The 27986-nt window shown below is 50.1% G+C and overlaps 2 protein-coding genes and 1 long non-coding RNA gene across 23 annotated transcripts in view; 2 read left to right on the top strand and 1 right to left on the bottom strand.

The window, feature by feature from the left end:
• The first annotated feature begins 9 nt into the window (after positions 1-9).
• Positions 10-8682, top strand: LOC140619118 (uncharacterized). Of its 6 annotated transcripts, XR_012019034.1 has the most exons (7): positions 38-123; positions 1628-1830; positions 2172-2275; positions 4014-4042; positions 4182-4351; positions 4568-4740; positions 8549-8682. It is a non-coding gene; the product is annotated as an uncharacterized lncRNA (long non-coding RNA). The 6 variants fall into 6 exon arrangements; XR_012019029.1 differs by having other exon boundaries at positions 4014-4351; XR_012019030.1 differs by having other exon boundaries at positions 1628-1913; positions 4014-4351.
• A 178-nt stretch (positions 8683-8860) lies between these two features.
• P2RX2 (purinergic receptor P2X 2) lies at positions 8861-15214 on the top strand. Of its 11 annotated transcripts, none has more exons than XM_072802011.1 (12): positions 8861-9063; positions 9179-9314; positions 9406-9477; positions 9568-9643; positions 9715-9811; positions 9967-10047; positions 10162-10300; positions 10666-10796; positions 10947-11037; positions 11160-11225; positions 11317-11394; positions 11539-11952. In XM_072802011.1, the coding sequence occupies exons 1-12, from the start codon at positions 8888-8890 to the stop codon at positions 11641-11643; spliced, it is 1248 nt and encodes a 415-aa protein (XP_072658112.1). In that variant the 5' UTR covers positions 8861-8887; the 3' UTR covers positions 11644-11952. The 11 variants fall into 11 exon arrangements, with proteins under 11 accessions (XP_072658112.1, XP_072658111.1, XP_072658119.1 ...); XM_072802010.1 differs by having other exon boundaries at positions 10126-10300; XM_072802018.1 differs by having other exon boundaries at positions 8861-9031; positions 9179-9295; positions 11317-11952.
• Positions 13371-27986, bottom strand: part of POLE (DNA polymerase epsilon, catalytic subunit) — a 52230-nt gene continuing 37614 nt past the window's right edge. The window contains exons 39-49 of one of the 6 annotated variants that reach the window (XM_072801997.1): positions 27558-27762; positions 26957-27130; positions 25898-26023; positions 24388-24520; positions 22769-22946; positions 21852-21980; positions 21558-21772; positions 16150-16350; positions 15874-15999; positions 14953-15081; positions 13371-14811 (exon numbers count right to left, since the gene is read on the bottom strand). In XM_072801997.1, coding sequence (XP_072658098.1) covers positions 14698-14811; positions 14953-15081; positions 15874-15999; positions 16150-16350; positions 21558-21772; positions 21852-21980; positions 22769-22946; positions 24388-24520; positions 25898-26023; positions 26957-27130; positions 27558-27762 — 1730 coding nt within the window. In that variant the 3' untranslated portion in view covers positions 13371-14697. The remainder of the gene's footprint in view (positions 14812-14952; positions 15082-15873; positions 16000-16149; positions 16351-21557; positions 21773-21851; positions 21981-22768; positions 22947-24387; positions 24521-25897; positions 26024-26956; positions 27131-27557; positions 27763-27986) is intronic. The other 5 variants (XM_072801999.1, XM_072801998.1, XM_072802000.1 and 2 more) reach the window with 5 other exon arrangements.

The following is a 27986-nucleotide window of genomic DNA, read 5'->3' as shown; positions in this document are numbered from 1 at the left end:
TTATTTATTTGAGAGAGAAAGAGAGTGAGCTCGAGCAGCAGGGGGCAGGTTGAAGGAGAAGCAAACTCCCCACTGAGCAGGGAAGCTGACATGGGGCTTGATCCCAGGACCCTGAGATGGAAGGTAGGCACTTCACTGACTGAGCCACCCAGGCACCCCCATATAAGAGTATTTTAAAATAAGGGGAGTCAGGGGATCCCTGGGTGGCTCAGTGGTTTAGCGCCTGCCTTTGGTCCAGGGCGCGCAATCCTGGAGTCCTGGGATCGAGTCCAGCGTCGGGCTCCTGGCATGGAGCCTGCTTCTCCCTTCTCCTATGTCTCTGTCTCTGTCTCTCTCTCTCTCCCTATGTCTATCATGAATAAATAAATAAATCTTTAAAAAAAATAAGGGGAGTCAAATGAATAAGTAAAATATTTTTTAAAAAAATTAGGATTTTATTTATTTATTCATGAGAGACACACACAGAGAGGCAGAGACATAGGCAGAGGGAGACTCAGACTCTACGCAGGAAGCATGATGTGGGACTTGATCCCGAGACTCCGGGATCATGCCCTGAGCCAAAGGCAGATGCTCAACTGCTGAGCCACCCAGGCATTCCATAAATAAAATCTTTAAAAGAATATATTCTTGGGATCCCTGGGTGGCGCAGCGGTTTGGCGCCTGCCTTTGGCCCAGGGCGCGATCCTGGAGACCCGGGATTGCATCCCACGTCGGGATCCCGGTGCATGGAGCCTGCTTCTGCCTCTGCCTGTGTCTCTGCCTCTCTCTCTCTCTCTCTCTGTGTGACTATCATAAATAAATTTTTTAAAAAATTTAAAAAAAAGAATATATTCTTCTATGAATGGAGTCTCATTTCTTGGATATTTGTTAATCTCTCAGACCAGACATCTTTCCTTCCAAACCTCAATATCAGGTATGATTCCACAGTATTTTGATCTGGCAAATAAAATCTTGATGCCAAACCTTGCCAAAGATTGCAGATCCCAATAAATTACTCCCTGAACCATGACTATTATATTTTGAGCACAAACCCCTCCCTCTGGGGCCTTACCCACCCTGCCTCTTTCACTGCCTGAGAAAAGGTGGCATGGCCTTGACCAGGGCACTGGCCCCAGGGCAGGCAGCCTTGGCACACTTACACACAGAGAAGCAGGCCACACCGGTGAATGTGTGAGAGTGGACAGTTCTTGCAGGAAATCTCTCCTTTGCACTTGATAATTGCTCCTACCTTTTTTTTTTTTTAAAGATTTTATTTATTTATTCATGAGAGACAGAGAAAAAGAGACAGAGACACAGGCAGAGGGAGAAGCAGGCTCCATGAAGGGAGCCTGACGCGGGACTTGAACCTGGGACCCCAGGATCACGACCTGAGCTGAAGGCGGAACTAAACCACCAAGTCACCCAGGCTGCCCCCACCTTTTTTAAAAAGGATTTTTATTTATTCATTCATGAGACACACAGAGAGAGAGGCAGAGACACAGGCAGAGGGAGAAGCAGGCTCCCCACAGGGAGCCCAACATGGGACTCAATCCCAGGACTCCAAGATCACGCCCTGAGCCTAAGGCAGATGCTCAACCACTGAGCCACCCAGGCGTCCCTGTTCTTACCTTTTTATCTTGGTTCCCAGCTGCTCCTCTGTGACCAGCCAAGCTGTAATTCCAGAAAAGACTCTAACCCCCAAGGGAGAACCAGGAGGCCCAAGGCCAAGGGAGCCCAGGGCATAGTGCCGAGGCATCACTGGAACATGTCCCACCGTCCTGTCCTGTCTCCACCCTGTCCCCACCTTCCACCCCATGAGAGTCGTCCACCATTCTTCAGGAGGGACCAAATGTAAGCAGGCATGTCCCCTGCACACAGGGGCCGGGGAAGCTGACCACAGCCAAGGCAGCAACTGGCTGGACAGCCAGCTCTGGGTCAGTGACCCCAGATCCCCCCACTTCCCCCTTTCCAAGTCAGGACCAGCCAAATATGCGCCCTAGCCAGTCAGGTGGGCTGCCCTCTACTTCCCTCTGGGCACAGCATCCCCACCTGTGGGTTCCCCGGTCCCACCTGGGGGCTGGCTCCCAAGCTCTGGATCAATGGTCTGTTTGTCTCAGGGGGTGGTCTTCACTCGTGTCTGCAGACACCATTCACTCGTCAGTACGTGTACCAACGTATTCCTTATTAACTAGGTGCTAGGCTCTGAGAGGAAAGGATTGTGCGTCCCCTGCCACCTGGGAGTGCTTGGTCCAGTTTGGGACATGGTTGTGTCAACAGATAGCTGATGCAGAATGAGGTACAAATCTGGAGGGCCATCTGTCGGTATTGTTTCTCGGGCCCTGTAGGTTGGCTGCGCGCAGGGTTGGTTCTTTCTCGGGTCCAAGTCCCCACAGGGTCCAAGTGGCTCTGCACCCCAGCCCAGAGCCCGGCAGCTGGGTGTGGAGGGAGCCCAGATGCCTGGGTTGCACATAGGCGCACTGGTGGAGACACAGGAGTCCCCTGGTCCAGGAGTCCAGGGGGCCCAGGGGGTCCTGGGGTCCAAACGTCCAGGGGCCCAGGGGGCTGAGGAAGTCCAGGGGTCCTGGGATCCAGAGGGTGCAGGGGTCCTGGGGGACCTGGGGTTCTGGGGTTCAGGGGGCCAGGGAGTTCAGGGGTCCTGGAGTCCAGAGGGTCCAGAGGTCCAGGGGGGTCCTGAGTTCCAGGGGATCCTGGAGTCCAGAAGGTCCAGGGTCTGGGGGTCCTGGGATCCAGGGGGCCCAAGGGGTCCAGAGGGTCCTGGGGTCCAGTGGGTCCAGGGGTCCAGGGGTCGAGGGACCCAGAGGATCCTGGGGTCCAGAGGTCCAGAGGGCCCAGGGAGTCCAGGGGGTCCTGGGGGGCCCCAGGGAATCCAGGGGGTCCAGGGGTTCAGGCAGTCCTGGTGTCCTGGTGTCCAGGGGGTCCAGGAGCAGGGACTGGGCACTGGGGATGGGTATGCAGCTGCTGTTCTGGGCAGGGAATGCTCTAAAGTCAGATTTTGATGTTTGCACAACCCTGGGAAGATACTAGAAACAATGAATTCCACTCCAAATGGAAAAATTATAAGGCATGTGAATCTGATATCAATAAAGGAAATCTATTTTTACTTTTTATTTTGAACTTTTACTTATAACTTGGTTGTTTTATATTGTTATTTATAGATATTTTTATTCGATTCTTGCCATAGAGTAATATTTCCTGTTAACCAAAGGTTTTAGAATTGAATAACTTAATTTTTTCATTTGTAAACTTCTCCACTTGAAAAACTATTGAGACTCAATCCTCCTAAGACTAATTTCTTTTTTTTTTAATTTTTAAAAAAAATTTTAAAAGATTTTATTTATTTATTCACGAGAGACACACAAAGAGAGAGAGGCAGAGACACAGGCAGAGGGAGAAGCAGGCTCCATGCTGGGAGCCCGACGCGGGACTCGATCCTGGGACTCCAGGATCACGCCCTCGGCCAAAGGCAGATGCTCAACTGCTGAGCCACCCAGGGATCCCAAGACTAATTTCTTTAACTTATTTTAAAGTATTATATGGGGCGCCTGGGTGGCTCAGTCCATTAAGCATCTGCCTTCAGCTCAGGTTGTGATCCCAGAGTCCTGGGATCAAGTCCAAGTTGGGCTCCCTGTTCAGTGGGGATGTGCTTCTTCCTCTGCCTCTGCTGCTCCCCCTGCTTGTGCTCTCTCCCTCTCAAATAAATAAATAAAATATCTTAAAGTATTATGCAAATTATGAGTTTTAATGGACACTGGCTGTTCTTACAAATTCCTTGACTAAAGTCCACATTGGCTTTCTCCCAGCCTGGGGAGTTAGCATTAACTGTTTTCATTTTATTGCTTTCTTTCATTAAGCGGGAGGGTTTTCTGGTCCCCCCCCCACACACACACACTTTTATTTTCTTAAGTAAGCTCTTTGCCCAGTGTGGGACTTGAACTCACAAGGATCAAGAGTCACACGCTCTACCAACTGAACCAGCCAGCCGCTCCCATTTGATTTCTTAATTTTCTTTCCAGCAGACTTCTGGATACCTCATAAATTCACTGTAAGTGCTTCGCGTCTCCAGAAGCCAATCAAACATAGACTGCACACTGAATGTGAGAGACTGCTTGTATGCTAGTAACTGGAACCTTCCCAGGGGCCCTTGAGCTCTCCTTGCATGACGTGCATTCCTAATGACACAGGGCAGGAAACCCATCTCAAGAACAGAAATCAATAAATTCTGGGACAAACGCGAGATTATCTAGCATACCTTTCCTTCTGAGAAAAGATGAGGAAGATGCACTGAGTATATGTAGAAGACAAAAATGCCTGTGCACGCTGCCAGGGTGGGGCCTCGCTGACAGGGAGCCAGGTAAGCTACAGAGTGCACACTCTTTGAGTCCACCTGTCTTCATCACTGGAATTTAAACATCTAACCCAGACTGTTTGGGCACCTTTCCTAAAGTCATCCTCCCTGGGACCCAACAAGCCATACTCACCTGCAGATTCAAGTCTTTGCTCAAATCAGAAAATTTGCTTCAATTATTCATCACTTCTTGTCTTCTCTTTCTCAAACCCTGTGTCCCAGGCTCCTGACTGCCCTGCGCACCCCAACTGTCCTCTCGCTCTGGCACCCACCTCTGTGCTCGGAGTCAGGGATGTTCCCTCCACTTGGCCTCCTGGAAGAGCTGTTCTCCTTCACCTTACATACCTGAATCTCGACTGGATCCAGAAGACTTTATAAAAGCCTCTATTGGTCAGGTCAGTGTGCCAGATGTTGAGTGAGGATGTGTGCCCCTCCTGGCTGTTGGGATCAGGCTGGTCACTGCACCAGATACACAGTGACCAGCCCCTGGCCAGTGGGAAAGCCATGTACCCTGTGCTCCTAAGGGGCACATACTCACCAGGCACCCCCTTCTAAGGCATAGAGACCCTCTCTGCCAACACCAACATCTGCAGGTCTGGGGACAGGGTCTCTGTCATCCCCAGGCCATAGGCAACAGGGAGCAGTGGCCCATCCCACCGCGCACCCAGGCAGCACCATGACCCTGTAGTCTGTACTTGCTGCCCCCTTTACCCAGCCCCTGGCACCACTAATCTGCTTTCCTCTCTATGGATTTGCCTATTTTGGATGTTTTATATAAGTGGACTCATACAACAGGTGGCCTTCAGGGACTAGCTTTTTCCACTAGCATAATATTTTCTAGGTTCACCTATGTTGTAACATATGGAACATATAAGGTACTTTATTCTATTTATTGCAGAGTTCTATTTCATTGTATGGATATACCATGTATTATTTATTCATTCATCAGTTGATAGACATTCAGGCTGTTTCCAATCTTTGTCATTATGTATAATGCTATGAACACTTATGTACAAGTTTCTGCATGAAAACATGTTTTCATTTCATTTCATTTCCACCTAAAGGTAGAATTGTGGATCCTGTGATAACTCTAGGTTCAAATCTTTTGATATACTGCCACACAGTTTTCCACAGTGGCTGTAGCATATCTACATTCCCATCAGATATAAGAAGAATGTGATTTTCCCACATCCTTTCCAACAATGTTGGATGTCTTTCCCAGTGGTATGTAGTGATATCTTCCTCCTGACTAATGATGTTGAGAGTTGTTTCATGTACTTATGGGCCATTTGTGTATCTTCTTTGGAAAAATTTCTATTTAGATACTTTGCCCTTTTTTTTTAACTTTGCCCATTTTTTAATCCATTATTCGTCATCATTATAAGAGGGTTGTTTTTTTAAGATACAAATCCTTATCATACATGTGATTTGCAAATATTTTCTCCCATTCTGTGGGTGTTTTCACTTTCTCAATGGCATCCTTCGAAGCACAGTTGTTAATTTTGGTGAAGTCCAGTTTATCTATTTTTTTGTTTATATCTTTGTTGTAATTTATAAGAATCCATTGCCAAATCTTTTTTTAAAAAGATTTTATTTATTTATTCATGAGAGACACATAGAGAGAGGCAGAGACATAGGCAGAGGCAGAAGCAGGTTCTTTGGGGAGCCCAATGCAGAACTCAATCCTGGGACTCCGGCATCATGCTCTAAGCCAAAGGCAGACACTCAACCACTGAGCCATTCAGGCGTCCCAACAAATACATATATATATATTTAATTTTATTTATCTATTCATGAGAGAGAGAGAGAGAGAGAGGCAGAGACACAGAGGGAGAAGCAGGCTCCATGCAGGGAGCTCAATGCGGGACTCCATCCCGGGACCCCAGGATCATGCCCCAGCCCAAAGGCAGGTGCCAAACTGTTGAGCCACCCAGGCATCCCCCAACCAAATCTTTTTTTTTTAATTTTTAAAAAGATTTTATTTATTTATTCATGAGAGATACAGAGAGAAGCAGAGACATAGGCAGAGGGAGAAGCAGGCTTCTTGCAGGGAGCCTGATACAGGACTAGATCTCAGGACCCCAGGATCACGACCTGAGCCAAAGGCAGACACTCAACCACTGAACCACCAAGGTGCCCTCCGTTTTCAAATCTAAGGCCACGAATGTTTACTCCCATGTTTTCTTCTAAGAGTTTTATGCTTTTAGTTCTTACATTTAGGTCCTTGATGCATTTTGAGTTAGTTTCTATATATGGTATGAGGTAGGGGGTCTAAGTTCATTCTTTTGCATGTGGAAACCCAAATTCCTAGGACTATTTGTTGAAAGACTACACTTTCCCCATTAAATTATTTTGGTACTTGTTAGAAATCAATTTGTTTTATTCTATTTTACATATTTATATTTCACTTCTTGGCTCTCAGTTCAATTCCATAGATCTGCATTTCTACCTTTATGTCAATGAGAGTGGAATTGCTAGATCCTACAGTAACTTGATTGATCTTGATTACTATAGCTTTGTAGTAAGGTTTGAACTTGGAAAGTATAAGTCTTCCACTTCTTTTTCTTTTTCAAGATTATTTTGGCAACTCCAGGTCCCTTGCATTTCCATATGAATTTTAGGATCAGTGTATCTATTTCTGCACCTGTAACTTTGATAGGGATTGTACTGAACCTGTAAATAAATTTGGATTTAGTAATCGATAATAGATTCTTGGAAATGACACCAGAGATGCAAGCAACAAAAGAAAACAATAGACAAACTGATCTTGTTGAAATTAAAGACTTTTGTGTCTCAAAGAACATGACCAAGACAGTGAAAAGATGGCCCACAATGGGAGAAAATAGTTGCAAATCATGTATTTGACAAGGGCCTCGTGTCCAGAATATATACAGAATTGTTACAAACCAACAACAAAAAGGCAAATCTAATTTTAAAATTGGCAAAAGATTAAGTAGAAATTTATCCAAACACATACCATTTCCCCCACTAGAATGGCAATGACTAAATGAGCAGAAACGAACAAGTGTTGACAAGGATGTGCAAGTACTGGAGCCCTGATACATTGCTGACTGGAACATAAAGTGGTTCAGCTGCTTGGAAAATGGTATAGGGGTTCCTCAAAAAGTGAAACACAGAATTACCATATGACCCAGAAACCCTACTCCTATACCCCCCAAGAATTGAAAATAGGTGTTCAAATACTTGTACACAAATGTTCATAACACCACAATAGCCAAAGATGGAAACACCCAAACATCTATCAAAAGATGAGTAAGTTGTGAAATAACCACTCACTGGAATTATTCTTCCACAAAAAGGAATTAAGTATTGATACATGCTACAACCTGGATGGACCTTGGAAACATTATGCCCAGTGATAGAACGCAGACACAAAATGAAAAATAGCATATGATTCCATTATATGAAATATACAAAAGAGATAAATCCGCAGAAAGGAGATTGGTGGTTGCCAATGCATGGGAAGAGGGGGAAACAGGGAGTTTATTTGCGAATGATATAAATATTTTATTTTTTTAAAAGATTTATTTATTTATTTATTTATTTATTTATGAGAGAGAGAGGCAGAGACACAGGCAGAGGGAGAAGCAGGCTCCATGCAAGGAGCCTGATGTGGGACTCGTCCCCGGGTCTCCAGGATCACACCCTGGGCTGCAGGCGGCGCTAAACCGCTGCGCCACCGGGGCTGCCCAGATATAAATATTTTAGAAGTAGATAACGATGGTTGCACAACAGTGTTTAATTGTCCATTAAACAATTGTTCGTTAAGACAGTTACTTAGAGGCTAAGTAAATTTCACCTAAATAAAGTAAGAAATTTGTCATTTTGTGAAATACTATGATGTCTGGGATTTGCTCCAAAATAATGAAATGGGGTGAATATATAACAAGGATTAATTTAAAAAAACAACTTTGGTTGCAAAGAAAACACATGGACTGGAAGTGGCTAAAAGCAGAGTTGGGAGCCATAGCCAACTGGGTACACGCGAGGGTCGGACGCTCGGGCGGAGCAGGGGCTTGAACCGAGTAGCTCTGAGCATGTCCGGAGATCAAGCAAAGGGTTGTTTGGGCCAGGAAAGAGCCCCAGGGTTGCGGCAATCCCCGGGACGTGAAGGCGGGCAGGAATCAAGAACTGGCCTTCGGAAATCCCCTCGTAGACCTTAGACTAACTCGATGTCTTAAGCGTGTCGAAGGTCGATAAGCCGGGAAGTGTGTGCACGGGCTGCCCTTGGCGCTCAGACGCCGCTGGGGCCGTCCTCCCACATCTCCAGGAGGCCCTCCGGGGCGCTCTCGGGGCGCGCTTCCCCCGCTCCGGCCGCTCGGCTCCGCGCGCTCCGGGCCTCCCGGGCCGGCACCTGCCAGGTACGCCCCCGCGCACGCCGAGCCCTGAGTGGACCCCGGCGGGTGGGGTGGGGCGGGGCGCGCCAGGCCACGCCCCGGGGCGGTGCCGCGGGGCTCCCCTGCCCGCGCCCCTAGCCCGCAGGGTGCGCGCCGCCTCCTGCCCCGGGCGGAGTTCCGGGCCATGGCGGCCGCGGAGCCCAAGCCCCCGGCGGGGGCGGACGCGGCCCGGCGCCTGGCCGGGGGCTGCTGGTCGGCTCTCTGGGACTACGAGACGCCCAAGGTGATCGTGGTGAAGAACCGGCGCCTGGGCGTCGTGTACCGCGCGGTACAGCTGCTCATCCTGCTCTACTTCGTGTGGTGGGTGTGGCTGGGCGGGGGCCGGGCCGGGGGCCGGGGCCGGGGGCCTGGAGCAGCGGCGACCGGCGGGGCAGGGTCCCGGGTCGCCTCCAGAGCGGCCCTGCCCGTCCCGCAGGTACGTGTTCATCGTGCAGAAGAGCTACCAGGACAGCGAGACGGGCCCCGAGAGCTCCGTCATCACCAAGGTCAAGGGCATCACCTACTCCGAGCACAAAGTGTGGGATGTGGAGGAGTACGTGAAGCCCCCCGAGGTGCGCTCGCGCGCCCCGCGCGCCCCTGGGAAGGAGCGAGGGGTGACTGCGCGGCCCACCTTGGCCGACCATCCCCTCTTTCTGAGCCCAGGGAGGCAGCGTGTTCAGCATCATCACCAGGATTGAGGTCACAGCCTCCCAGACCCTCGGAAACTGCCCAGAGGTGAGGCTGGGAGGAGGGCCACGCTGGGGTGGACGGAGGGGACTCTGCCCGGGAGGTGTGGGGCTTCTGACCACGCGGGCTCCTCCCTAGAGTGTGAGGGTCAGCAACGCCACCTGTGACGTGGACGAGGACTGTGTGTCGGGGCAGCTGGACATGCTGGGAAACGGTTAGTGCGTGCTGGCCCTGGGGTGGGGCAGGGCCTCACCCCTCAGCCCCTGAGCCCACGTCTGCCCACAGGCCTGCGGACCGGGCGCTGTGTACCCTACTACCAAGGCTCAGCCAAGACCTGCGAAGTGTCTGGCTGGTGCCCAGTGGAAGATGGGGCCTCTGTCAGGTGTGCACACCCAGTGACCCCACCTCCCTGGGACCCAGTGGACACCCCAGCACGACTATTTTGCTCCTTTCTTACCTCAGTGACCAGAGCTGGGATGTGCTGGGGAGGGGGGCTGGGGCGGGAACCCTAAACACACCCAGTCTGTGCCTCCTCAGCCAATTTCTCGGCAAGATGGCCCCAAATTTCACCATCCTCATCAAGAACAGCATCCACTACCCTAAATTCCAGTTCTCCAAGTAAGAGCCACTAGGGTATGGTGACAACGGGCTAGGGATGGGAGCTACCTCCTGGGAATGTGGGGTGTGTGGGCACAGAGCTTCTGCTCCTCCCCCACCTGATGTTGTCCTCAGGGGCAACATAGAGCACCGCAAGGACGGCTACCTGAAACACTGCACATTCGATGAGGTCTCTGACCTCTACTGTCCCATCTTCAAGCTGGGCTTCATTGTGGAGCAAGCAGGGGAGAACTTCACGGAGCTGGCACATACGGTGAGGGGGCGGCAGAGGGGGAGTGGGTGAAGCAGCCCTCCGACCAGGTGCTGGTTCCTACTTGTAGACCAAGGGTCTGCCAACCTTGGCACTGTTCAGGCAGAGGAGAGAAACATGATCGGCCAACCCGATCGTGCAGGGTGTGCAGGGCTCCTGCTGAATTATTGACTCCTGCTCACACAGCTGGCCACTGGTGTCCCCTCATGCTTCAGAAGCAGAGGACACTCCCCCAGCACTCCTGGCTCAGCCCTGAGTTGCCCCAGGTACCCAGAGATGAGCACCCCATCTGAGTAGTCTCAGGGCAGGACCCCCTGGCTCTTGAGGGTCCTTCCCTAACACCCGTCTCTGTGCCCACTTCTTGGCAGGGTGGCGTCATTGGAGTCGTCATCAACTGGGACTGTGACCTGGACCTGCCGGCGTCAAAATGCAACCCCAAATACTCCTTCCGAAGGCTCGACCCCAAGCACGTCCCAGCCTCGTCTGGCTACAACTTCAGGTAACAGCCCTGCGAGGGCAGGGTCCTCACTGGCCCTGCTGCAGTAGCTCCAACATAACAGGGCCAGGGGCTGGTGGGGTCTTGCAGCTTCTCATCTCAGGTGATGAGTGGGCGCCCACCACCATGCTCCTCAGGGTCGTTCTTTTCCAGGTTTGCCAAATATTACAAGACAAACAACAGCACAACCCGCACACTCATCAAGGCCTATGGGATCCGCATTGATGTCATTGTGCATGGACAGGTAAAGCAGCCTGGGTTCCAGCAGGCCCAGAACTGAGAAGGCTTGTCCCATCTCCCACATTCTCCCTTGAGTCCCATGTGCCCCTGACCCCACAACCATCTAAGGCAGCCTCCCCTCCCAAGGCAGGGAAGTTCAGCCTGATTCCCACCATCATTAATCTGGCCACAGCACTGACTTCCATTGGAGTGGTAAGGAAATACATGCTGGGCATGGGGGTCTTTGTGGGGGTGGCTGGGAGGGTGTTGCCCTGGCCTTCACACGTGGGTCTTGCTGGCCCAGGGCTCCTTCCTGTGTGACTGGATCTTGCTGACGTTCATGAACAAAAACAAGGTGTACAGCCATAAGAAATTCGACAAGGTGTGCGCGCCCAGACACTCCCCTGGTAGCTGGCCCGTGACTCTGGCTCTGGTTTTGGGCCAGGCCCCTCCCCCAGCCCCTCCCTGCCCTGCAGACCCCAGCCAGGCCTGCCAAGCTCTGGCTGTCCCGCCCCCACCCAAGCAGATGGTGGATACTCCTGAGCAGACCACTGGACCACAGCTGTGCGCCTCCGAGCCTCCCTGGCAGGACTCCACACTCGCAGATCCCCGAGGTCTGGCCCAGCTCTGAGCCCACCACACACTCTCCATCCTGCTGCTTGAGCAAGGCCCCACCTGGAGGGTCCCTGGTGTCTGCACTTCCCTGGTAACCCATGGAGACCAGGAACCCAAAGATCCCCGTGCAACCGAGTGATGCGCTGACAGAAATGGGTGGCACCCAGACCCTGGCCATGTCCCTAGGCCTGGAGAGAGGGGCAGATTTCTGCCTCCTTCTCCCCTGACTTCCTCTCAGGCCTCTTACCCCTCCCCACCCGGGCCCTTTGCTTGCTTCATGGCCAAGAAATCACACATCCAGAATCCAATAAACCTGTGACCAGAAGCTCTGGCCTCATTTTTTAGTAAAAGCATCTTGAGGCCCTGAATACAAACATGTAGTAGAGGATCCTTGCAGTGGGGGCAGTGGACGCCTCTGGCCCTGTCTCCCCAGCCCGGCACACAGGCATGTTTACCCCCACGTCCAGCCAGGTCATGGTAAGGTCAGCAGCAGGGCCAAGGGGCTGGGCTCAGTGCATGAACTCAGACTTGTCCCAGCGCCTACGGTTCAGTTAGCTTACCAGCCTCCTGGGGGCAGGAGTTATCACCCCAGACCCAAAACATGGGAAAGGATGGGGACTCTGGAGGAGGGAGGCCAGGGAGATGAGGAGAGTCATGCTAAGGCAAACACTGGCTCTTGCTTCAAATACCTGTACAAGCTTCCCAGGCCCCACTTAAAGCAGGGCCTGGGCAGGGCAGGAATTTAGTGCTGGTCAGGGGGATGGAGAAGGTGGGCCAGGTTGAAGAGGCATACATGTTGGCACCAGCTGGCCAGGCCTGCAGATAATTGGTCACCACACCCTCAGAGACCACAGCAGTCATTGCATTCAGCAACCCTGCTTGGTGCCTGCCTGGTCAAGCCCCCACTTGAGGGGCTGCCAGAACTTGGACGGCGGTTTCCTAGCAACAGGGATGGCAAGTACACAGTTCTGAGGCAGCATGGGTCATGCTTTGCACACATCACCTCAGCTGGGATCCTGTCACTTCCAAGGTCCAGTGAAGTCTCAGACCCTGCCCAGCCTGAGTCCCCAAGTTCAAGCGGCACTAGCAAGTGGCCAGAGCTAGCCCTTCCACCTGCCCACACCCAACCCGGCCAGCAATAACACATCTGAGAAGCCTCCGCCTGGCATCCTGTAGAGACCCTCCCATCCTTGAGGTGATAACTCCACGGTCATCCAAAGCCTGCAACATCCTAGGTGTCTGGCTTGCTGACATCCAGCTCTAGCTTTGGAGAAACTGGCTTTTCCAGTCAGGGCTGAACTGTGATTCAAGGACTGTGGCCAGGGTTCAGGTTTCCCATTCCCAAGCATGAGCGTGATCCTGGGGCCCACAGCTACCCCACCCCAAATGCCCGAGCCCTGCTGCAGGGACACAGGGTGCAGTGTCCAGGTCCCCAGCCCCACCCCCACCCCCTGGGACTTCCCTGGCTTTGCTTCCAGGAAGCCTAGTTAGTGCCCCTCCCCCACCACCTAGCCCTAATTTGATTCGATCTCCATCTGGGGGCTGATGCAGCCTCTGTCCACCTTCCAGCCAGTGTCAAGTTTCTCATGGCCACGGGGCCTAGACACACCCATGCACAGGACACAGGGGCCAATGCACCCAGCTGGACAGATGGTAGCTACTCTTCCTTCTATCCTTGTAGAGACAGACACCTTGCACACACACACGTAAAATTTTAAGAAACGTAAAATTCAAAGAGTAAAATGAGAGTTCCAAGTGTAGTGTAATACTGAGAAGTTGGGCAACAAGGGTAAATTTTTGGTGGATGCAGCGCCAACAGCAGCCTGGGGCTCACCCAGGGCTTCCCCTGGGGCTGCCCATTTGGGGCCTGAGCAAAGGACTCACTTAGCCTGCTTGTTGCCTTGCCAACTCCACTGTTCCTTTTCTGCTTCCAGTCTCATCTAGTTAAAAACGAAGCGTGGAGTTGGTCTTCTGGGGTTGACGAAACAACAGCGGAAGCAGATGCTCAGCAGTCTTCTTGGGGTCACTGAAGGGCAGACCCTCCCTCCCCCAGACCTGGGGCTCCTCCCCTTGCCCAGCCCCATCCACGGGGAGAGCACAGCATCAGGTCCCAGATCTATGGACCACTTGGCCTCTGGAGGCCGGGCTGGCCTCACCAGGGAAAGAGGGCTTGGACCAATCCCTAAGGCTGAGAAGCCAGAATGGAACTGCTCAACCCCCACAAAATTGCTGCTGTTGTGTTTCTCCTGTCTCTCCCCAGACACAGATCCCTCAGAGCTGAAGGAAAAAACTTGAAGTCTTCATGGAAAGAAATGTTTTCCTTAAACCCAGGTGCTAACACTTGATGACATTCAAGTCTGCAATAGATGGTGTGCACCTGCCTCCCCCACTGGGCCCTCTGGCTCCCTGCTAGTCTGGGAGCAGCGCTTGGACCTGGAGGGCACTTGTCACAGCATAGATGCATCAGAGGGTAGTGGTGCTGCAGACAAGGGGACTGCTCCTGTAGACCCTACTCTGTCCAGGAAGTTTCCAGACAAGAAGCCCAAGTCTCGGGAACTCATCGTGCGAAAAACATACGGGTCCCCACAGGTTTCAGTTCTGGAGTACCTGGAAATGGCCCAAATCCTGCTGACGTCAAGCCCCAGGACATGTTCTCCGTGGTAACAAGTGATCAGAAAACATGGGCCAGGGGCTGCAGACTCTCTAGACATCACTAGACCCACCTACCCTCAAGGACTCTGCACAGACAAGACAACCCCCCCCAACCCTGCCCCGCTGAAACAGCAGTGGAGAGGGTAGGAGGGCAGGGCTGCAGGGAGGACTGTTTATTCAGCAAGACAGTGGTGGGGCCCCTCCCTTGTCAGGCCTGACATGGGTGGCCTGACCACAGCTGGAGGCCCAGAGAACCCAGAGATGGAGCCGCTTCCTGCACTGGTTCGGTCAGGCCTCTCCGGAGCCATGTGACCTGCTCCCTGAAGCTCCCTGGGGCTTATTTTCCTTGGTGCTCCATCCCAGACAAGGTGACAAGTTTGGGAAGTCAGGGCAGAGAATGGGAATGCTGCTCACGGTGCTAGTGGCCCAGCTGAGGGTTCTTCTGCAGCAGCCACTCCAGGGTCTCTGTGAGGTAGGACATGCCATAGTGCTGGGCAATGTTCTGGAAGATTCCAATCTGCTCCATGAAGACCTGCAGAAATGACCCATCACAGTGAGACCTGGTTCCAGAGGAGGAACAGGGAAGCATGGCAGAGGCCCCATACGTAGAGAAAGAAGCAGATAAAGGAAAATGGTAAAGGGCTGCAGAGCTAGCTGGCTGTGGAGCCCCCACCTTGGTGTGGATGGTGAGGGTAAAGCCCCCGGCGCAGCTGCAGTACACAGGCATGTTGGTCTCCTTCACACCTCGGCACTTCAGGCAGATCTGCAATGAGGAGCAGTCCTGGTCAGGAGTCTCCCCAGCCTAGGCCAGTAACGGTAACAGCCAGCAGTGGTCAGCAGCTCAGCACTTTCACTTGACAGGCCCTCCCTGCTCTCTACCACCATGGCCTTTAGCTCAACTATGAATAAAATTCAAGATTTTGCAATAGGATTTATCCAAATGCGCTATTCGCTTCCTTCCTAACACCATCACTGAGGGTGCTGCATTCACTCTGCTCCCTCACCCCTGCTCCTCCCTTGGGCCTCCCCATTCCATCACACCCCCTCAGATCTCTGCTCAGATGTCTCCTCTCAGTGAGAATACCCCTGTGTCTCTCTCCCCCATCCCGTTCTCTTGACACTTATCATGACACACACTCTACCTTGCTTGCTATCCCCTCCCACTATGAGAAGTCCACATAGCCAGCACCTGGCCCCTGCAGGAACCCCAAAGACACTAGGAGAATGAATCACGAGGACAATGCCTGAACCAAGGGATGGTCACCTCAGAGGACTGGGTTGTGACTTGAGAAGTGTACAAACCATAGTTTCTCATGGGTGCAAACTACTTATTAAGAAGCCCTCTGGGGAAGCCCGGGTGGCTCAGCAGTTTAGTGCTGCCTTCGGCCCAGGCCAGGGCGTGATCCTAGAGACCCGGAATCGAGTCCAATGTCAGGGTGGAGCCCTGGACATGGAGGCCTGCTTCTCCCTCTGCCTTTGTCTCTGCCTCGCTCTCTGTGTGTCTCATGAGTAAATGGATAAAATCTTAAAAAAAAAAAAAAAAAAAAAAAAGCCCTCTGCCCACTGGAGGGCAGGCCAGGTCCATCAGGCTCACCAGGTCCTGCAGAGTGAAGGCCATCAGTTTCTTCTGCAGGGCTTCCACCAGGGCCATCTCGATGACTGAGGTGTCATAGGCAACCTGACAGTTTGAGCAGAGCCACTGAGGCAGCACGGCCCCATCCTAGGCAGAGGAGGACAGGGCCAGGTCAGTCTTCTATTGTCCTCAAGGCCAGTGAGTGCCTTTTATGTCACAACTAGCAGAAGAAGCTCAACAGTGGGCGCGGCAGCACCTCCCACCCAATGCGAGCGCAAGAACCCAGCAACTGCCCACCTGCGAGAAGGCGAACTCTTTACACAGGTCCAGGTCCCGGCAGAAGTTACAGCTGCGGCAGATGACCTCAGGGAGCACGTAGGAACGGCAAGGGTCTCGGAACTGTGCCTCCTCCGAGAACTCACCAACATCCACCAGACGAAGCAGATCCCGGTTCAATTTGTTCACCTGGTTTGTGATGTTCGTGTCCAGAGACAGAACCTTTGGAGAACAGAGCTTGTCAGGGATGGCCCCTTGGGCCTCCTTGCTCTGTCTGGACTGGAAAAGTCTGAGGTGAACTCCTGAAGCTGCAGTTCCTCAGCATCACCTCACCCCTGGCTTTTTCTGCTGCAAGTGTCAGAGGAGAGGTGTGGTAGCATCCACACCAGCAATTCCTCAGTGCAGAGCCCTCTGCACAGAGGCTTTACCCTGATCCCAAGTCCCAGTTCCAGGGGACCCTGGAGCATACCGACATGTTCTACCTGTCATTCCTACTGATTCCTTCCTCCTCAATGACGGCAGTCCTAAATCAACGGGACATCACATTCTCATTTGCAGAGTGTGTGATCTCAACCCCCAATGGTGGGGGGAGTCCCATGCCCGCCTAGAGAAGCCTCTTCTACCTCACGCTACAGCCTGTGTACCCGGTGCTGGGAAGCCTGGCTCTCGTGGTGGTGCTTACAGAGCCACAGATGAGAGGGGAAGGACTGTCCCTAAAGGAGAAGAAGGACAGGACAGACATCTTTCTGGCTCCCATAGTCAAATTAATGCCAAAAGCACCACAAAACTACAGAGCACTTAGAAGACATTCCTGGGATAACTATTTATAGTCAAATTTGAAGCACACCACCCTATTCAGTGAGATAAGTAGATTATGGAAAACAAGTAAACAGGCAAGTATGTATAATGAAGAACGACAACTTAAGCTTAAAAACATACAGATTACTTATTTCCAATTTAAAAAACTGGACCGAAAGAGAAAAAATGAAAAGAGATTTCACTGGTAAATTACCAAATGTTAAGAAAAAACAACATTCTACACAGTATCTACTAGGATACACCAAAAGGAAAACACATCTAAGTGACTTTATAAGGCTAACATCACCCTGATACCAGATAAAGACAGTACAGGAAAATAACAGACCAACAACCATCATGTACACTCAAAAATCCCCAATAAAATACCAACAAACTGAACCCACCAATACATAAAATGAATAGCACATCATGATCAAGTGGGATATATCCCAGGAATGCAAGGCTGGATCATTATTTAAAAATCAGTGTCAGGGACGCCTGGGTGGCTCAGCAGTTGAGTGTCTGCCTTTGGCTCAGGGTGTGATCCTGAAGTCCTGGGATTGAGTCCCACACTGGGCTCCCTGCATGGAGCCTGCTTCTCTCTCTCTCTCTCTCTCTCTCTCTCCCTCTCTCTCTGACTGTGTCTCTGCCTCTCGGTCTCTCAGGAATACATAAAATCTTTAAAAAAAAAAAAAAAAATGAGTGCCATAGCCAGGTGGCCAACAGCCATGTGAAAAGATGCTCAACATCCCTCATCATCAGGGAAATACAAATCAAAACCAGAATCAGGTATCACCTCACACCTGTCAGAAGGGCTAAAATCAATGTAAGAAAGAACAGGTGTTGGTGGGATGCAGAGAAAAGGGAACCCTCATGGACAGTTAGTAGGAATGCAAACTGGTGCAGTCACTGTGAAAAATAGTATGGAGGTTCCTCAGAAAGTTAAAACTAGAATTACTATATGATGCAGTAATTCCACTACTGGGTATTTACTTAAAGAAAATGAAAACACTAATTGAAAAAGATATATGCACCCCTATGTTTACTGCAGCATTATTTACAATAGTCAAATTATGGAAGCAGCCCAAGTGTCCATTGATAATGAATAGATAAAAAAGATGTGATACAAGATACAAGGTCAATATACAAATATCCATGTATCTCTATATATTAGCAATGAATAGCTGGAAACAAGTTTAAAAGAAGTCACTGCCATCACAATGGGACCAAACAACCTGAAAACTTTAAGTGCAAATGTGTGCAATTATTTATATGCTGAAAACCTCAAAACACTGATGAAGAAAACCAAAGATGACCCAAATAAATGGAAAGATACAATGGTTCACGAATTGAGGAATCTCAGCACTAAAATGTTAATTCTCCCTAAGTTAATCTATAGGTTAAAATGACTCCAATCAACATTTGAAAGGGATTTTTTTTTTTTTTTCCTGGATAGAAACTGATAGACTGGGGTGCCTGGGTAGTTCGGCTGGGTGAGCCTTCAGCTCAGGTCAAGATCTCCGGGTTCTGGGATCAAGTCCCATATTGGGCTCCCTGCTCAGCAGGGTGTCTGCTTCTCCCTCCCCTCTGCTGCTCCCCCTGCTTGTGTTCTCTCTTTGTTAAATAAATAAAATCCAAAAAGGAAAAAAAAAACCTCATATACAGATTCAAAAATTTATATTTAAAGCAAATGAACTAGACAGAAAAGCCAGAACAATCTTGAAAAGACCAACAACAAAACGAAGTTGAGGCGTTCACACCATCTGGTTTTAAGACTCAACAGTCACATAAATCAAGACAACGTGGTGTTGGAAAATAGACAAGGAGACTGATGGAGATTCAGAAAAAGAGCCATATGTATATATATATATGGCCAGTTAAGTTTTGAAAAAGTTACAAAGGACAATCTTTTCAAATAAATCGTATTGGGATAATCAGACACACTTACATAGAAATATTAACCTCAATCTGCAACCTGCACACTCTATAAAAATTAACTCAGGGGCACCTGGGTGGCTGAGTCAGTTAAGCCTCAGGTCATGACCTCAAGGTTGTGAGATCCAGCCCCATGTTGGGCTCTATGCCTTAGGATTCTCTCTCCCTCTCTGTCTGCCCTTCTCCTCCCCTCCCCCAAAGAAAAAAAAATTGACAAATCAAAGCTAAGATCCATTCACCTAAAAATACTGTTGAGAATTTTGAAAAGGTAGGTAAAGGTAGGTAAAGGTTTGGAAGAAAATATTTAGACATCACATATTTGATAAAGGACTTATATCCACAATATATAAAGAACTTTTAAAACTAAAAAATAATGGGGTACTTGGGTGGCTCAGCCAGTTAAGTGCCTGCCTTTGACTCAGGTCATGATCTCAGGGTCCTGGGACTGAGTCCCAAGTCAGGCTCCCCACTCAGCGGGGTGTCTGCTTCTCCCTCTCTCTCTGCCCCCGCTCATGTTCTCTCTTTCTGAAATAAATAAAAATAACCTTTTAAAAAAAAACCCTCAAAAGTAAGAAAAATAACCCTGTTTTTAATAATGGGCAAAAAACTTTGGACATTTCACTGAAGACATACGGACAAAAAACACCATGTGAAAAAATACACAGCATTGTTAGTATTGGGGAAATACAAATTAAGAACATAATGAGATACCACCACACACTTATCTGAACAGCTAAATTTTTGAAGATTACCAAGTTCCAAGAGGTATGTGGAACAGCTGGGATCTTGTCATACACCACCAGGGGGAATGCACACTGGAGCAGCCTCTTTAGAAGAATGCACTTAAGATGTGACCCAGCAATCCTCCTCCTCCATTTTTATCCAATAAAATGAAACTTTGTTCACACAAAAACCTATATAAGAGGGCAGTCCGGGTGGCTCAGTGGTTTAGCGCCACCTTCAGTCCAGGGCGTGATCCTGGAGATCCGGGATCGAGTCCCATGTTGGGCTCCCTGCATGGAACCTGCTTCTCCCTCTGTCTGTCTGTCTGTCTCTCTCTGTGCCTCTCATGAATAAATAAAATCTTCAAAAAAAAGCAAAAACAAAAACAAAAAACCCCACACCAACCTATATAAGAATGTTTATAGGGATCCCTGGGTGGCGCAGTGGTTTAGTGGCTGCCTTTGGGCCAGGGCACGATCCTGGAGACCCGGGATCGAATCCCACCGTCGGGCTCCCGGTGCATAGAGCCTGCTTCTCCCTCTGCCTGTGTCTCTGCCTCTCTCTCTCTCTCTCTGTGACTATCATAAATAAATAAAAATGAAAAAAAAAGAATGTTTATAGCAGCCTTGCTATTAAAAATAAAAAAATAAAAACCCAGATGTACTTTTAACCAGTGAACAACAAACCGTGGTTCTTCTGCACAATGGGGTGCCACTCAGCCACAGAAACAAAATACTGAAACATGGGACAATCTGGAAGAAGTGCAGACCCATTCTGCTAAGGGGAAGAAGCCAGACCTAAAAGGCTACATCATCCACGATGTCATATTCTGGAAGAGGTGACAGTGCAGGGACAGGTCAGTGGTGCCAGGCAAGCAGGGGGAGTTCACCCAGGTGGTGATGGTGGGAACCCTGCTGTTGGGGGCCCAGCTCCATCCCTCTGCGAAACTCCAATGACTGCCCTCCCAAGAGTAGGTCTTACTGTGTGTGAATTTCATAAAGTACAGGGACACAGGACAGATGGGACAGAGGAGCGCATGCCGAGGTGGGTGTGCAGGATAAATGTTCTGCATCCTGACTGTGCTGGAGACACGACTGTATGCCTTTGCCAAAGCTCACAGGACAGGGACTAACAACTGTGAGATCTCATTGTACATAAGTTATCCTTCACTTAAAGATAAACCTTGAAAAAATAAAGAAATAAATAAACCTTGAGAATTATGAAGTCCACCAAAGCAGGGAAACAGCATGCTAAACTACCTCTCCACTACCAGCGGCAGTCACCTGAGCCTGGAGCATCCTGTCGAAAGGCAGTTTGCGGGGAGGTAACTTGATGCACAGCAAAGTGCTCTCTAAGAGGTGACGCCTGCATGGTTGCCATCTAGTAATGCTATCCCATCGCTGACTCGGCCTGCCTTCCCAGAGAGGCATTTCGCAACAGAGCAAGCTCTCCCCTGCGGCTCCACCACAGCCCACTCCTTATGGGAGTCTGTCCCTGGACCCACCAGCCATGAGATCTGCAAGCATCTGCCATTTCATGCCCACTCTGCATGTGTCTTTTAGCAGCAACCCCAGATCATCCTACCTCAAGGCCTTTGCATCCTGTTCCTCCTGGGGTGCACAGGGTGCACCTGACCAGGCCCTCTGGGTCAACAGGGTCTCACTGGGGGCCCCATTCTTCCTCACATGTCCTGCCCTGCCCCTCACTGACATGTCCTCCCCTCACTGGAGCGCAGGCTCCATGAGGATGGGGGTCTTTCCTGTCCCGTCCACTTCTCATCCCAAATGACTCACACAGCAGCTGCACAGAATGGGTAGTGAAGGGTGGGGGAGTCCACAAGAATGTACTCCCAACTCTGTGCACACCAGCATGCCAGCACCCAGGCACCTGGCCACCCTCTTGCCCTCCCAGCCCCTAGCACACCCTCGCTAGTGGGAGAGTCCCTGCCTCACACATGGGTGCTGCAGCCTCACCTTGCACACGTACTTGATGAACTCCAATGCGGGGTTGTTGAGCAGCAAGTGAGAACCTGGAAGGGCAGGAAACATGCTGGAGAGCTCAGTGGAGCTCCGGGAGCCTGTGACTTTCTTCTGAATCTTCTGAGTGATGGTGAAGAAGTTCTGAGTCAGCTCGTTGGCCACGTAGTCTTGGGAGAAGGTGATCATTCCTAGGAGGGCAGGGACCATAGCTGAGCTCCCCACTGAGCCACAGCAGGACGTGGAGGGCGGGCCCCGAGGACCCCTGGGACACGGTGAGGGCATGCTCACCAGGAAGGGCACTGGAGGCCGCAGCATCCTGGGAGAGCTGGCTGGGCCCCCGCCATCTCAGGGGTGTGCCTCCTGGGGCACTGCGCCGCAGCTCCTCCTTCATGCTGTGGTACACGGCCACGATGTATGCTGTGGAGAAAGGGCGACCTTGAGGGGTCTGCCTGTGGCTGTTGGTGGACCACGCTCAGCTGAAGAAGCGGGGGGGGGGCGGGTCGTGGGGGGTTGGATGCCTGGCACCACCATCCACCTGTACGCTGGGCAGGGCCACAGAATGGCCCACAACAGAACCAAAGCTGGACTGCACACCCTCTCTGGACAACTCCAGCAGCCATATCCATTCCAAAGCACACAGAAATGTGCATAGCACAGAACGGCCATGGTCGCCATGTATCAGCAGGCTTCTCTGCAGTGCTTGTCCTTACCTGCTCGTGCAGCAATGGGCTGTTACAGAGGAAAATTCACACACTTCATGTGAATAGCCACCCCAGACACCTTGCTGTATAAATACTGAACCATATTATTTTTTGAACGCTGAACCCTTAGCCCTACATCAGACTTAGGACTTTCTGACACAACAAGTTAGGCCTTAAAGACCTACCAGTGGGGATTGATTCAGGAAACTTCTAATCTCTTCTACTTATTTTTACTCCTATTTGTGCACAGACAAGTCTTAGGACAGAACCATGAACCCTTTGGTGACTCGTCTGAGGGCAGCCACTCTCACGGGGTTCTGGAAAAGGCTGAGGCCCTGGGCAGAAGACAGGGTCTCCTCTCCACCTTGCAGGGAGGTGTGCAATCAGGGCATCTGGAACTCTAGTTTATTTTCCAATTGTTTACCTTCTTGCTATGCAAACACACCAGAGCCATGTTATTCCCACCACATAACTCAGACACAGTGGCTAGTGTGGATGGCTCACCTGAAACAATCATGAGGAAGTAGCTCTGGCAGGAGGCTGCCTGTGGCAGGAACTGCACAATGTTCCAGTTGTTTTCCAGCATGTCCTCCACATCTGGTTCCTGTTTGCCTTCCTCCTCCTCTTCCTCCTCCTCCTCCTCCTCCTCCTCCTCTACTCTGCCCCCTTTTTGGGAGTCTTGCTGTAATACAGACACAAAGACCCAGCTGTGGCTTTGCCGTAGCAGTATCACACAGCAGGAAGTGCACAAGTCATTTTACACCTGGGTCTACTGACCCCACCTGCCTAGTGTGATGCTCATCTAGTCCACATCCCTGGGCCTGGGTACAATTTCCACAGGATGGCGCTGAGGATGAGGTCACATATGTAATGCACCCGATGTGTAGAAGCACTCCAGATATGGTGATTGTGATGCTCATTTTGTTCTTCCAGAGAACTCACTTTAAAGTTCTTCAACTCCCCTCCTCCCAGGTAGGGAAGAGTCACAAGCAGGTGACCTGGGGTGTAGTTCTCTTGTCTGAACCCCAGATCTTCTGAGATGGTGACAATTCTATCCATACAGCCCTACTACAGATACCTCCTGTGTTACCAAATTCCCTTCTCAAGGGGGCCTTTCACATCAACACATCAACTCTGGCATGAGCCCGTATCCTTAGAGCAGCAACCACCACTGCCTTTCTCTTGATCCAGCTACAATACTTACACTCTACTCCCACTGGGGTCCCCACAGGACCTCTTACTCAGCAAGGAGGGCGGCCATCCCCCAACCACTTAGTACGGAGGCCAGCCCTGTCTCCCACCCAGTCTCAGTACCAAGGGCAGCTTGACCTTGTGTACACCTCATGCCCTGGCTAAGCATGCTCTCCTCACCCCATACTTGCTCTCCTTCCCTATCTATCTGTAATAGACACATGGCTCCACACCCCTGGGTACACACAAACCCCCAGACATCAACTATAGCCATTCCACTGACCTGTTCCCTCCACCTTCAAAACCTACCTGAGTCTGTCTTGCTGACCCTACCTGCCCTACACCCTCCCTTGGGCCAATGCTAACTGGGCTGCTACTCGAGGCCTGACCTACGGTGTTGTCCACGATGTGGGGCCCTAGTAGAAGTCAGGCCCTGACATGTCCCCACTCACGATCTCTCCATCACTAAAAACCAAATCTCCAACTCAGCCTGTGTACCCAAGTGGCCTGGCCCTCACCGCTCTGTGCTGCACTTGTGACCACAAGCCCAACCCTACCCCATTGACATGGCAATCTGACACCGGCTCCTGGCCCAGTTCTTCCAGCCTCACTTGCCTGTCCTCTCCTTAGAGCCCTGCACAACCTTCCCATCTAAATCAGTCCCTGCCCCACAGACTGCTCTCTGCCCTTACCCTGCTTTGTGTTTATTCTGAGCCCTCACCACTGCTCCACCCTCTACACCTGCTTACTCGCTAATCTTCCCTCACAGACTCCACAGGAGGAGCAGCATGCTCTCGAATATACTGCAGGATGTGGCCGAGAACCACGCCAGGCATTCAGCCCATAACCACCAGTGTGTGCAAAGATACAAATATGTACCTCAAAGTTATTTCAGATTCCAGCCTCAGCTCTCCAAGATGGTTATGTCTTACCTGTCCATAGTGGATACTAGATGGAGCATTTCCTTTGATTCCACCATAGTTAGAGGGATCCATCCAGAGAAGAAATTCCCAGCACCGAGAGAAAGATATTGTCAAAGAATGGAAGATCTCTTTAGAATGGATGCTAAAAAAAAATCAAAACAGAAACTGTTTAAATGAAATCAATAGTTTTCCTTTTTTCTCCACTTTTCTTCTTTTATTCTCCACTTTTCTTCTTTTATTTTCATACCTATCTGCTTATCCTCCACTTATTTAAAAACAAACTTGGGACGCCTGGGTGGCTCAGTGGTTGAGTATCTGCCTTTGCCTCAGGGCGTGATCCTGGGGTCCTGGGATGGAGTCCCACATCACGCTCCCCACAGGGAACCTGCTTCTCCCTCTGCTTATGTCTCTGCCTCTCTCTCTCCTTGTGTCTCTCATGAATAAATAAAATCTTTAAAAAAAACACAAAACTTAGTGGATTCAGATTATATCTGTTCTCAAACTTTCTAGAGAACATGATAAACCCAACACGAAGGCGATTTCTGTACCAACCAGGAGGGAGTGGCAAGAACCGGTGCAAAGGGGACCAGAGAAGTGAGAGTTGCGTAAGACCATGAGACCTCCCCAGGCTGGCCCTAAGCATGCCACAGGGCATGGCACATGTGTGCAAGAAGACCACATGAAGCTAGAACAAGGACCGCAGAGTGCGTGCTCCCACCACTGACAGCCTCGTAACTCATGAGGCACCCAAGCTGTGCTTGCAACAGGCTTGCTTCAGCAGTGAGGAATAATGAGCTCTAGACTAAACCTGGATCTTGCCCTGCCTACAGATCTCCAAAAATGCCAGAAAGGGTCAATCTGCTTCCTAGTAACAAAGCTCTAGAATATTTACAGAAGAATAAAATGCAAAAGTATCCAACAGACAAGCATTCACATGGATTCACAATTGCTGGCATCTAATCTGGCATCACAAGGTCAGCAAAGGAGCAGAGAAAACCCAGAATAAAGAGAAAAATCTATCAAATCTATACAAATTAGAGCTGAAACAAGTGTTATACTGCACAAAACAGGACACTGTGAAGCTTATTAAACCTGAATTCTATGTAGTCACAGAGCTAGAACGAAGACAGAGCATGCTGAGTAGACTCTAGGAATACTTAAGACCCCCACCAGGCATCTAGATGTGAAAACTCCACCAGATAAGATGAACAGCAGACTGAACCCTGAGGAGATGGTGAGTGAGTTTAAAGATGCAATTAAGGAAATTGCCCAAAAAGAAATACAGAGAGAAACAAAAAAAATTTTAAATCAGATCTACCTATAATTCTATGCCAGCAAAAATATCTTTTAAAAAAGGTAAAATAAAGGTTCCTTTGGATATCTTTGGATATCCAATGGCAGAAAGTGTTCATGGCGAACAGATCCATACTATAAGCTCCTGACAGGAAGTTCCTCAGCAGAAGTTAAATGGTATCAGAGGAGAACAAGAGAAGCAGCAGAAATCCAGAAATGTGAACACCTGCTGGTGATGTACTCCATGTAAGCAATGGCATCCTCGATCCGCCGCTTTTTCGTGCAGAGGATGATGCGGTTGAAGTTGGCATAGACGACAGATGACCCCAAGCGCTTGAACTCAGCGATGAGCCTGCAGACCAAGGTTAGAACCACTGATCAAAATGCCACAGAGAAACCACAAGACACCATAAAAAACAAGCTGATGATCCTGAGCTAAAAAGCTATTCTAAATATGCTTGAAATCCAGAAGTAACAATGAATGAAGATTTCTTCAGGGTAAAAACCCACCATAAGCAAAAGTAAAGATCATCAAAGACAGGAAAAAACATGCAATTTATATCACCCAAAAATGGCTAATTTTTATGTAGAAAGAACCGATAAATCAATGAGGAAAAAAGCAAAAAAACTACAGAGAAATGGGCAAAGGATGTGAAAAGAAAATTCAAATTCTTTTATAATAAGGATTGAAAATTAAGAGTATGCCCAGATAGCATTTTATGGCAGGAGGCTGGTACCAGTGTCTGCCGTGTTGGTGGGCCTGGGGACACACATTCTTAATGACTGCTGTTAGTACAATCAGCTGTACAACTTCCATGGAGAAAATTTGTCACTATCAATCAAATTAGTATTTTTCTATTTAGTTATGACATCTACCAAACCTGCATCAGTGGTACTTGCTGGAGATTACTCTCCAGATACATTCACATGACTATTCTTGCTTGGTGATCTACAGCAACTGAAGTTCTGACAGCAGCCTGAGTGCCCGTTAGGATGACACATCCACACGTGCATCTCCAAGGTCTACCGTTAACTAGAGGTGTAGAACAGCAAACACAGGGCAGGATGACTTGTATCACAAGGAGGCAAAAAGACTGTACCACACAGCACACCTCTGAAGGATGCTGCAGCCTGTGACAGCAGCTAACCCTTCCCCAGGACCTTTACTGCCATGGGCCACCAGCCCAGAAGTGAGCTCCTGATCAGAGGTGCTGGCTGGCCATATCTCTGGTTTTGGGGACTGAGAGTTCAGCATGACCTGGGGTAAGCCACTGATAGCACTCACTGCAGAAAGAGCTTCTTCATCATGTTGTGGAGTGTGCGATGCAGCACAGGGTCATGGAGCAGTGATGATGGGGACCGGAGCCAGCGGTAAAAGTGCATCACCTGGTTGTCAGCATAGATGTTGCGGTACTGTGTGATCTCCTTCACCCAGCCCACCACCATGCTCTTCAGGATCCTGGAAAAAAGGTGCACAGGGTGTCCCCTTTGTCACCAGCATCCCCCTACTCCATCACCCTCTGTGTACTCCCTCTTCACTGTGGAGAGAGACCTCATTGTTGGGCCCTCTCCTGCACCCTCAGGCCTCAACACCTACAGCATGCTTCTGGCCAGAACACAATGCTCAACGGGTAGCTAAGCAGTAAATGGAGGAAAGAGCCTGGACCCCTGTGAGCTTCTGGCTCTGCCACCTGGAGCGGAGGGGAAGCCCCAGTAACTTAGTTCTTAATTTTCTAAAACTAAGGGAGAGGTAAAAGAGTTTCTAACGTTCCTTCTAGATCCCAAACTCAGCTGTTCTGCCTAGGAAGGGGACAGGATACAAAAAAACAAAGAGTCAACAAAAATGTCTCTGGAGGACATTCTCAAGGAGGAAGGTTCCTGGATACCTGAAGGTGCTGGAGCAGAGGGCTGTCTCATCGTAGCTGGCTGGAGTGCTGGCGGCCTGGTTGCCAGTGATCATGTCCTCCAGAGAGGCTTGCTGGATCACATCAAAGCTGATGCCCATGCTGTCAGCCCCCTCCATGTCATTGATATGGTGGGACTGCAGGATGGTGTTGACAGCCAGGTTTTGGATGTCCAGCTCCACACACACTGCATACAGAGAAACGAACTTGTCCAACAATCCTCTTGTATCTTCAGTTCAACTACAGCAAGCAGTATCTCAGAAAACATACTGCTAGGTACTCAGGGAAGCCAGGGGTGGCTGACAAAACCATCACTGAGCAGACGATGGAGCCCACCCTTGCTTATCTCATACCAGCAGAGGCTCCTGCACACTCATTTCCCACACCGGCACAGCCAAGCGCTGAGCATCC

This window comes from Canis lupus, chromosome 27, assembly GCF_048164855.1.
Source record: "Canis lupus baileyi chromosome 27, mCanLup2.hap1, whole genome shotgun sequence".
Classification (NCBI taxonomy): Eukaryota; Metazoa; Chordata; class Mammalia; order Carnivora; family Canidae; genus Canis; species Canis lupus.
This window is presented reverse-complemented; position numbering and strand designations above follow the sequence as displayed.